We start from the raw sequence: 11,745 nt of genomic DNA, 5'->3' as shown, positions 1-11,745 counted from the left end.
TTTAGCTCTTTTAAAACGTATTTCAGATTCTAGACTATGCAAATGAATTTATTTTATCCTCTTGAATGCTGAATTGGTTACTGCAAACTATTTTGAAATGAATACTTTTTCTTCTGTTTCCCGCCGATATAACCAAAAAGTGTCCCACAACAGAAACCTTCTTATATTTAATGCGTTTTCCTCAGTTTTAGTTTGTTATCCTGATTTTGTCCATGGATTTATGAGTTTTGAACAGCGGTATACTACTTTTGCCTTTATTTGTCTTATCAAAGTGGAAAAATTAAAGCGAGAATTCGTTTCAATAACCATAACTTGATCGAAGGACTAAGTTTTCAATGCAAAGTCATGTTTTTTCAAAATATTATTTTATAAGTGTTTAGTGTTTTCGTCTAAACTGTTAAATCAACATTAGTAGTTAGTTTGGGGCCCTTTATAGCATGTTGTTCGGTGTGAGCCAAGGCTCCATGTTGAAGGCCGTACTTTAACCTATAATGGTTTACTTTTTAAATTGTTATTTGAATGGAGAGTTTCATTGGCACTCACACCACATCTTCCTATATCTATTAATTCAGAGTATTTTAGTACTGTTTTCACTGGAATGTATACAAGAAATTGGAAATTTTAGATCAAAGTTGTAATGTATGCTTAAGGATGATTGCCTTCTGATGTAGTTCATGTAGTTCTAATGGCATTGACTTCGAAATTTTAAAATTATTACAGATTATCTTTTTTAAGGCTTAAGGGCTTCATATATATATAGTAGTTGTCGTTTGTTTATGTACAATATATACGTGTTTCTCGTTTCTCGTTTTGTTTATATAGATTAGACCGTTGGTTTTCCCGTTTGAATGGTTTTACACTAGTAATTTTGGGGCCCTTTATAGCTTGTTGTTCGGTGTGAGCCAAGGCTCCGTGTTGAAGGCCGTACTTTAACCTATAATGGTTTAATTTTTAAATTGTTATTTGGATGGAGAGTTGTCTCATTGGCACTCACACCACATCTTCCTATATCTATATATATATATATGATTACATAAAAAGGCTGTTTTTGGTATATGAAAAGTACATTTAAGTATTATTTAATATGACCAATATAGGTTGGGCCCTTAACTTAAACTTGGTCCTTGAAAAACAAGAATTAAGTTTAGTGCCTGATTGTTTCAATTGTTAAATATTTAAAAATAGGGCAGGAGAAACAGTTTTGTCACTGAAATTTTGCATATGTGTGTTGAAAAGTAAGATGGGAAAATGAATAATAAAGGCAGACAAACCTCTGAGAAGCTATCACTGTGAGTGGCAGCAAACAAAATTCTTGGCATTTTATCTTCAGTTTTGTTACAGTATGTCAATACAGAATTAATCCAATGCTCCAGAATAGCTACAACAGTAAACCAAGTAATAAAATGTTTCCAAAAGATTCATTTTATTTCAAATTGCTTGAATTTTCATGATTAACAGTACAGAGGTTTTCCAAACCTATTTTCTGATTTTTCTGCAGACTTCTCAATAATATATTTTATCATGATGGATATATATAACTGTATAAAGCTTGCCATTTTAACCATGATTACATTGATTCAAATTCATGTTACTTTTCTTCTCTTAAAAACTAATCAAATAATTGGTTAACTATAGTATTGAAATACAAATATTATTGATTGCTGCAGAAGCGCTTTATTCTTAAAATAACATTTTGCTTATCATTCTGGATACAATACATTTGTTTTATATACAGATATAGTTTGAAATTTGACTTAAAATAGCACAAATAAATTAAATGATGTTTCTTGTTTTGTAATGTCTTAGGACGGAAATATTTTACAGCCTTTAACATTAAACTTTTGATTATTATCACTGTTTCATTTCCGTAGATCAATCATTATCAGAATGCAGTGGAATAAATGGTTAAACTGTCTGAATTATTCTTTTCATCTCCTTTTAATTTGCTAGACACAATCTAGCTACTCTAAGACTGACGAATTTGGACTAGGAATCATGAATGACAACACTGTTGACAATATATCAATCGTGACTGCGAAAAGTGTGAATCAAACTCATTTAATAAAAGTTTTATGAACTCGGTGTTTCTGTATTGTAAATGTTATAGATTCTCGATCTCCTATATTGGCCCTTCAGTATCTTGTTTACTACACATAACTTCGAATCTATATCAGGGTCAATACAGAAACGTCCAATTAATTACATTATATTATAATCTCTTAGAGTATTTCAAAATCCAATTGTCTATTCAAAGCCACTTACATGCTGCAGTAACATCTCCTTGCGGATATTCTTCTAATTCTGTATAAAGGCCTTTACGTCCATCAAACATCAGAATGAACGTTCCCCTGTGCTGGATAAATAACTGATGGGTCATATCAAATGATTTTTGTCCACCAAAATCGACCAGATCTGATGGTGCTATATTCATGATATTTGTACCTTTCTTAATCTTTACCAATAAGTCATCTTGAATGGAATTAGCAGTATGGATTGGTTGTTCCTTGAAGTCTTTTGATGTCTCCTGATTGGATTTCGATGACATGTGTTCCTGATTTGAAGGACCCAGATTTACATTCGATAGATTTAATTGATTTCCCTTTGTTTTAACATGAGACTTTGGATCACCTGGATTTTTTTCTATACTCTCATCTTGCAGACTTGGTTGTTTCTTTAATTCTGGATTCCCGAGAAGTAGTTTTGCTAAAACATCACCACTACCTAACAAGGTTAAAAATATAAGGAAGAGGCATGAGAAAAGCAATAATTTGACCCTGGACATTTAAAAATAAATAGATGTCAACCTATTCTTGAAAGCCTTACAAAATAATTTTATTTTAATGACACCTAGATATTAGAATAACTGAGTTCAAATGTCCACTGTGTTGCACATAATTTATCTATCCAAGGGAATTTTGGATCCTCAATGCTCTTCAACTTTGTACTTGATTGGCTTTATAACTATTTTGATATAAGCGTCACTGATGAGTCTTATGTCGACGAAACACGCGACTGGTGTACTCAATTTTAATCCTGGATCTTATTTACACCACTGGGTCGATGCCACTACTGACCGACGTTTCCTTCCCGAGAGTATCGCCTGCCCAGTAGTCAACACTTCGGTTTTGATGTTCCAGAACATATGAGTATTTTAACCATATGTGATTGGTCAAGTCCATATGCGTATAATGATATGGTCCGACCATACGCATATGTTCCAACCATACTTGTATGATCAGACTATATTAGTATATACTTGTTTGTTTATTCACGGATTGGACCATATGAAATTTTAGCCATACAGGCATTTTTTTTCAAATATGCATTAGTATACATATTTGTTTAGGACCCAGCTAAAGGACTCATCCGGGAGCAGGGGTTTATTGCTGCAATTAAGATCTGTTGGTGGCCATCAGCTGTTGTCTGCTCTATGGTAGGGTTGTTGTCTTTTTGACACATTCCAAATTTCCATTCTCAATTTTATAAGAAACGTTTCAATAATACAATTTACTTTATCTAAAAAATAAACCAATGAGATTACATGAAAATGTATATTATAATGCAAAGGCAACATAACACGGTGACCAAATATTGATGCCACAATTATTTTTCATCGCTAATTGTATCTTGCATTTAGGATGACATTTACTTCCACATGGTACTATAAAATTTTCTGCAGGTCTTGATTCTGCACGATCCTTTGCAGTTAAACCTTTTGCTTTCGAGTAAAAAAAAAGCATTTTAAGGATGTGTAGCAGCTTCGTGCAGTGGTACTTAGGTCCTGAGACATACATAACAGTCATTCGGAAATTTTGGAAATATCTCCCCAAGTCGACATATTGCCATTCAATTGTCATAACAAATCGGTAATGTATTAAGGGTGTTTACTATAGTGACTAGAGAGTAAAATAAATACATAAAACTGGTTAATTTTTATCATTATAATATAATATTCTGACCCTTGATATTGTCTTTTTATTGACGTGACAACCAGAAGGTTCATACCTTATGAAGAGATAAATATTAACTGTAAACTTGTTGATTATCCTGACCATATGCGTACGGTCGGACCATATGAGTACTACGCCTATGGTCGGACCATATGCGTACTAGTATATACCAGTACAGTCATTACCATACGCGTATGGTCCAAATACTCATATGGTCCTGAATATTGACATGAATATCAATTATGTGGTCATTTTTTTCAAATTTCTCACAAAACTAAGGATTGTCTTTTTCCAGGCATAGATTACCTCAGCCATATTTGGCACAATTTTTTTGAAATTTGGATCCTAAATGCTCTTCAACTTTGTTCTTTCGACACTGATGAGTCTTACGTAGACAAAAAGCGCATGTGGCGTACTCAACTATTATCCTGATACCTTTGATAACTAATAAAGATGAAATTTGAAGGTAAAAAAAAAGCTTAAATTTAAGTTTGGTTAAATTTAGAGAGGTACATGTACCTATAATTATAATATTTAAATTTGACAGCAACAAAATAAACTACCAAAATAACCTAGCAATGTGTAAGATCAATAGATAATTAATAGATACCGGTAATAAATATACATGTAGCTGTAGATTTTGCTGAGAATTCAAGTTGAATTGAAAAAAATATAGAAAGACAATATAACAATCAAAACCAAGGAGTAAACAAAGACTCATAAAACAAAAGGACATTTACATCAACAGTTATAAATAATAAATAAGAAACAACACGAACTCTACTAAAAACTGGGAGTAAAATCAGGTGCTCTGGAAGGGTAAGCATTTCCAGCACCGTATACAGCACCCGTCATGTTATTTCTTTGTTCAGTTCGGTAATGACCTAAGGTTACTATGACTGAGGATGAATATCAGATATGATTTCTGACACACTTTTGTCATAATGGCCAATCAGCTCATAATGGCCAATCAGCTCATGATGGCGACCATAAAATTTCTCGAGTGATGACCTTAATTTGAGTGATTCATAGCCCTGTCTTAGCAACTTTTGAGAAAGTAGTATTCCTAATTCAACAAAATCAACGTACTTTGAGCTAGCTCTAGAGTAACCTATCAATTGAGACACATATACTCTATATGCCGATGCTGTGGGAATGTTGCTACACAGAAATGGAAAGTTGACTATAGGAAAATTAAAACCATCGCGTTTGTCTGTGTCCGTAGTATCTTTAATTTCAAGTTCACTTGGATATATTAAATGTAAGTGATCACTGAATCTATTATTATTAAGAGACAGTACATCATCAATATACCGAAAGGTGAAATTAAAAGACTGGGCCAATTTCTTTTCTCCTTTCTGTACAAGCACTTGGATAAATTCTGCTTCATAGGAGTATAAAAACAAATCTGCAAGTAGAGGGGCTCAATTTGTACCCATTGGGATTCCAATAGTCTGTTGGAAGAACAAACCTCCAAATTCAACAACAATAATTAAACTGAGACGAGACATGTCGAGGCAGGACGAAAAAGGCCAAGACTGGTCGAGAACATATTTAGACTTTACCACAATTATCAAGTACCTAATTAGATTTATTAAGTAAAGTAGATACTAAAGTTCAGTACTGTCGATATTTTGTCAAGTCATTGATTGTCAATGAGCACAAAATATGGTCTTTTCAGACTGTGAGCAAATTGTTTAGTGGTTAAACATATAATACAGACCTCTTTCCAATGGAATCATCTTTCGTTGTTGTAAGTCGATGCCATTTCTTCCAAAATGAATAATTAGTCCATCAGTTGAAAACCACTTCTTTGGAATTTCCTCGCCGATAAGAATACTTGCAAGCGACGATTTCCCAATGTTACAAGGCCCAGACAAATAAACCCTGTTTTCATAGGAAGCAAATGTTCCGAGAGCTACAAGATCCTGGAACTCATTTCTATTTAACTGTCTGAGTTTGGTCAAAATTGGATTTGATAGTTCCTATTAAATTAAGAAACGTAATTAACAGTGTAAGTCTATTAAATTATTCTTATGTTGGTATTGAGTAACTATGATAAGTCAATATGAAAACATTGTAGCTGTCCTATAATATTGTTTCACAAAAAAGTTAGAATCACAACATGCACAGTAAGCTTTAATTATTTTAGGTCCTTTTTGGTCATAAACCTCTTAAACTGTTTCGGTTCCTAAATACAACCTTGGCTTTCAACTATTTGGCTTTGAAATTTCCTGATGAAGATAAATCCAGCAAACAGCTGCGCCATGAGCGCATGATACGCCCGACATCTTGTGTGGAAGTTTTATGCAATAATCATAAATAGTTTCTGAGAAAGTTTTAAGCAATAACCATTTATTGTTTTTGAGACACGGTGGGATATGTGAACCCCTCAACCCTCCCCCCTCCCCCCCCCCCCCCACCTTGTTTTTTTTTTTACAAAAAACTAAATATCACTAAAATAAAATTTTGAATCAAACCAAAAAGTATACCGATCTTTAGATTAATATAACAAAGAAGTGTGTACAGTTTCAAGCAATAATCATAAATAGTTTTTGAGATACGGCGTGATATGTAAAAAAAAACCTCCCCTTTTTTACAAAATACTCAATAACTCAAAAATAAAATTTTGAGTCATCACCAAAAAGTATACAGATCTTTAGATTAATATAACAACGAAGTGTGTAAAGTTTTAAGCAATAATCATAAATTGTTTTTGAGATACGGCACGACATGTAAAAAAAACCTCCCCCTCGTTTACAAAATACTCAATAACTCAAAAATGAAATGTTGAATCATCACCACAAAGTATATAGATATTGAGATAAATATAACTAAGAAGTGAGTAAAGTTTTAAGCAATAATCAAGAATCGTTTTTGAGATACGGTGCAACATGTGAAAAAAAAACACCCCCCTGTTTTAGTTACAAAGTGCAGTAACTCAAAAAAGTTTAAATCTTATTTTCACCAAAAAGTATACAGATCATTTGACCATCATAAGTTTCATGAAATTTAGATAAGTCGTTCTCAAGTTACGGTGTGACATGTTTACGCCAGACAGACAGACGGAAGGACAGACGGACGGACACCGGACATTTGTATACGATAATACGTCCCGTCAAAATTTTGACGGGCGTATAAAAATTGCCTGCAATCCATGAAATTTATGAAGTCATGGAAGTGTTGTATTTAATTTTTTCTAATCATTATGTTCCCAATGTGAATAACCTATGCTCAGGTTTCCTTTTATCTATTTAAGAAGATAAAGTAAACCTTAAGGTGACAACTCCATCAGGCAAAGTTATCAGGATTTTTTCACTGGCAATTTAAACCTTTTTTAATCTCCATACTTTCACACATTTTATAGTTTTAGGTTTTCAACTTTTAGTAATGGGCTATGAAGTATCAATATATAATGTGTGGTGTGAACAGAAAATACTATCAAATAATAGAAATTGACGTCATAAAACTTAAGAACTATTAAAATGTTAAGTACATTTACTTTATTCCTGATTCTGTTCCTTGTAAAACATTTTTCAACAAAAAAGATATTTACTTGGTTTAAACAGAATAATTTTCAAGAAAAAATAAAGAAGGCACCGATTTATTTTAAAGATTAAGATTATTTATCCTTTGTAAAGATGAGCTTGGCTGTTGTTTTACGGGTCCTATTGATTTTCATTCACTCAATTGTTTAAGCTTTCAGAAGTTGTATTGCCTGGCTTACCTGATGAAGGCAGAAAAGAAACATATCTTTGACACATGGAAAACGGTATCATGTTGTTTTATGAAGGCCTCACAAAGTTTGTTTTTTTATTATTCTAAAGGCTGCAAAAGAATCCGACTTAAACAAATGGATCAGTTCCTTTTAGCTTCCTTTTGCCCCTATCTATCAAACATTGTAAGAACTTATTTATGGAAAGCTTAAGCTGCTTCTAATAAAATTCTTTTTTATACAATTTAAACTTTTGGGGTGTGGACCAATTAATTTATATTCTATTTCTATATCATGTATATAGGATCAAATATAAAAATTCGTAAGGGTTCCACGGAATCCAGTGTCTCGCCTACTTTTGCTGTTAATTGCAGACTCAACAAAAATGAGGAAAAACATCAATAAAAAATTTCCCTCTCGATACTGTCTTTTGATTGAAAGAAGCTTCCAAATTTGGTAAAAAAATCAAGGATAGTTTATGAATCTAATAAATGTTTTATAAACTTTAACTGCAGACTGTATGTAATGTTAACTGAAAGAAAAACTAACAATTTGGAAATTACTATGGCGTTCATTACTGGACTAGTATATATTTGTTTAGGGGCCAGTTGAAGGACGCCTCTGGGTGCGGGAATTTCTAGCTACATTGAAGACCTGTTGGTGACCCTCTGCTGTTGTTTTTTATTTGGTCGGGTTGTTGTCTCTTTGACACATTCCATTCTCAATTTTAAGTCCATTAATAAGTAAAATACGGAAAAAGTGAATTTTTTTTTCACAAAAAATACTTCTGAATAATATCTTATGATCAGAAACAAGCTTTTGTCTAAGTTTGGTAAAAAATCCAGGATAGTTTAAGAAAATTATAAAAATTTTAAAAACTTAAACCACAGAGTGAATGTTTTGTTTCTGGCAAAAAAACTAAGTCCATTTATAAGTAAAATATGGAAAAGTGGAAATTTATTTTTACAAAATGTTCTTCTTGATACTATCTTATGATCATAAACAAGCTTCTGTCCAAGTTTGATACAAATCAAGGATAGTTTATGAAAGTTATTAAAATTTCAAAAACTTTAACCACAGAGTGAATATTTGTGGACGCCGCCGACGGAATATAGGATCGCTTAGTCTCGCTTTTTCGACTAAAGTCGAAGGCTCGACAAAAAGGAAAGTCATTAAAAAAAGAGGCTTAGCATCAGTATGTTGTTACTTTTTCACTGCAGTGTTAATAGCCACTGTTTGATGACTACCAGACCCAGAGATACCTCAAATATCATAAAAAAAAATCTAGTGTACTTTGAATTCGTCTTTTAATTCGGTAATGAGAAATTTTGACTATCAAATGTAAAATTTCTAAGTTTACCCTTCTATTGCACCTAAGATGGTTTTGTGTGTCTTCCCTTTTTATGGTATTTAGTTTTTTATCTCTACATTTTGTAAATCGCTTTATATTGTTTTATTCTGAGTGTAAGCATTTGTATTTCTAAAGCATGTGTACCTGTAAGTATTCCATCATTTCCTTATACTGCCCCTTTTCTTCTTTTGCTGCTAGATCGTATGGAGTCTTACCCTGAAATACAGACAAATATGTATATTACTTTCATCTGTTAGCAACAAAGAAGACTTCTGTAACAAGTATCTTACAATTAGTAGGACCAGTAGCAGCTGAGTGGTGTTTTACTTTATATTGACAATATTCAGACGGTGTTCATCAGTACTTTATATGATTCGGCTAAAATGTGCTCTAAATACAAATCAATGGAAAGTTGGCACCGTCAACAGATGCTGCAAATACTGCGCAATTATTGACAAAAAATAAAATTAACTGTGAAATTGCCTAATTCCTGTTGAATTGTGACATGGTTAAAATGACCACATGCAGGAAAGCTGTTAACACATTACAGTTCCAGAAGACAATAAATCACTTGCACATTCTATGGTGTTTCATTTGAAAAAAATATAAAGGAGATCAATTTACAACATAGTTATGACTTGTTTCCGATGGAACAAACATTCCGAACAAACTTTCCTCTGAATTCAGCACAATATCTTCGTAACCCTGAGAGATTTTATTTAAAGGTGGTTATACATAAATTTGCAAAGGCGAAGCTGAATTTAAGTTATAATTTTGATTTGATTTTTGGTGTTTTAACACCACTTTTAAGCACCGCTTTTGGACTATTTCGTGGCGGCCAGTTTTTATTGGTGGAGGAAGCCGGAGTGCCTGCAGAAAACTACCGACCGAATTTAAGTTATAAGATATTGGTATTTTTTAATATTCAATTAGAAATAGCATGGTCATTGTGAATTCAAAAGTCAGCTGATTGTGTTGTCGGACTTTTACATCAACCTACACTTATTTTCTGTATAATTAACAATTCATATACAAACTAATTTAAAGTCTTTTATGCAATCAAAAGGGAGGTGATTGAAATGTGTGTGGGTAGTATTAGCGACAAGATTGATCTCCACTGTATTATGAATGCGCGGTTTTGTCACCTTTTATGTACTGCTGCAAAAAATCATTGCTGTTTTAAATTCATTTCTACAATATGACAAATTATAAATTTGTCAAAATTTTCTTGACTCTAAAATGTATAAAAAAGATTGATAAAAAAATGTACAAAACTCTTTAAAAATATTAGACTTAGAACTCTGGAGATAATGACAAAAAAGAATAATTTATTAATTGTTATACAAGACATCTAGCATGTCTAGAAAGGAAGAATTAATTTTGCCTTCAGTTTCATGAAAAATGACATTCCTTTTATGGTATGGAACCTTGTGGTATAATTTCATTGTGACCCATAAACTTATACTCAAACTATTGTCCAAAAACAAGAAAATCCAAGTTTGTTCTTCTGCCCCTTTTTGGCCCCTAATTCCTAAGCGGTTTGTCCATGACCCCCAAAAATCAATCCCCACATTCCTTTTGAGGTATAGAACCCTGTGGAAAAAGCGACAAATTTTCGGCCCCTTTATGACCCTTAATTTCTAAACAACTAAAACAATAACCCCCCAAATCAATACCATCCGTCCTATTTTGGTATGGAACCTTGTGCTATAATTTCGTAGAGATTCATATACTTTAACCTCAAGTTATTGTCATTTTTTAAAATGGAAGGATGAACTGCATACTAACATTGAAAAATATTTGTATAATTTCCAATATAAATTTCTACATAGGATTATTCCTACAAATACATTTTTATTTAAGATTAAAATCAGAGACACAATTTAAGTTATGTTTGTTTTTACATCCGGCGGTGTATTCGTTGTTGCCACAGACATTTCTACTCACGTGACTGTCGTCTTTGACTGTTAACATAACGCAAAATATCATTCCTTATCGCTTGTTATATTATTATTATATATGTCAATTTCATGAAAATAATTTTTATTAACATAGATAAATGATATGAAAATGTTTTGTCGTGAGAAATATATATATAATATATCAATAACAAATCAAAAATACCGAAAATTTGAGTTAATGCATGTGAAAGAATATCTAAGAACGTTTCGCAGGAAAATATGAATGCCTTGTACTCAAATTCAATCTATTAGAACATTCGAATTATTACAAAAGAGTGTTCACTATGCACTTGCACTGCACTATTATTAGAATATTAGAATAGAATGATAAACAAATGGATGAAAATTATATAAATATGTAACTGTACATGTTATATACAAATATTAATATAATATATAACAACAACAAGTACATGGATGCCCCACTCGCACTTTCATTTTCTATGTTTATTCGACTGCACATTGGGGTCAAAACTCTAATTTGGAATTATCATATCATAGGGAACATGTGTACTAAGTTTCAAGTTGATTGGACTTCAACTTCATAAAAAACTACCTTAACCAAAAACTTTAACCTGAAGTGGGACAGACAGACGGTAGAACGAACGTATGGACAAAAGGAAGCAGAGACAGAACCAGATGCTCCGCAGGGTGCAGCTTAATACGACCGCAAAGGTTGAACCCTGAACGGTTGGGGCAAGTATGGACACAACATTCAAGCTGGATTAAGCTCTAAATTTGGATTGTGATTAAATAGTTGACACAGCA

At 32.5% G+C, this 11,745-nt stretch overlaps 1 protein-coding gene across 1 annotated transcript; it reads right to left on the bottom strand.

Moving 5' to 3' along the window:
- Positions 1 to 626: 626 nt before the first annotated feature.
- Positions 627 to 9,441, bottom strand: LOC139497860 (uncharacterized). Its single transcript, XM_071286101.1, has 5 exons — positions 9,161 to 9,441; positions 5,674 to 5,935; positions 2,263 to 2,721; positions 1,272 to 1,378; positions 627 to 695 (listed from the first exon to the last, which is right to left on the bottom strand). The coding sequence occupies exons 1-5, from the start codon at positions 9,176 to 9,178 to the stop codon at positions 627 to 629; spliced, it is 915 nt and encodes a 304-aa protein (XP_071142202.1). The 5' UTR covers positions 9,179 to 9,441.
- Between the last annotated feature and the right edge of the window lie 2,304 nt (positions 9,442 to 11,745).

Source organism: Mytilus edulis, chromosome 12, assembly GCF_963676685.1.
Source record: "Mytilus edulis chromosome 12, xbMytEdul2.2, whole genome shotgun sequence".
Taxonomy (NCBI): Eukaryota; Metazoa; Mollusca; class Bivalvia; order Mytilida; family Mytilidae; genus Mytilus; species Mytilus edulis.
Note: the sequence above shows the minus strand (reverse complement) of the source record. Positions and strands in the feature narration are given on the sequence as shown.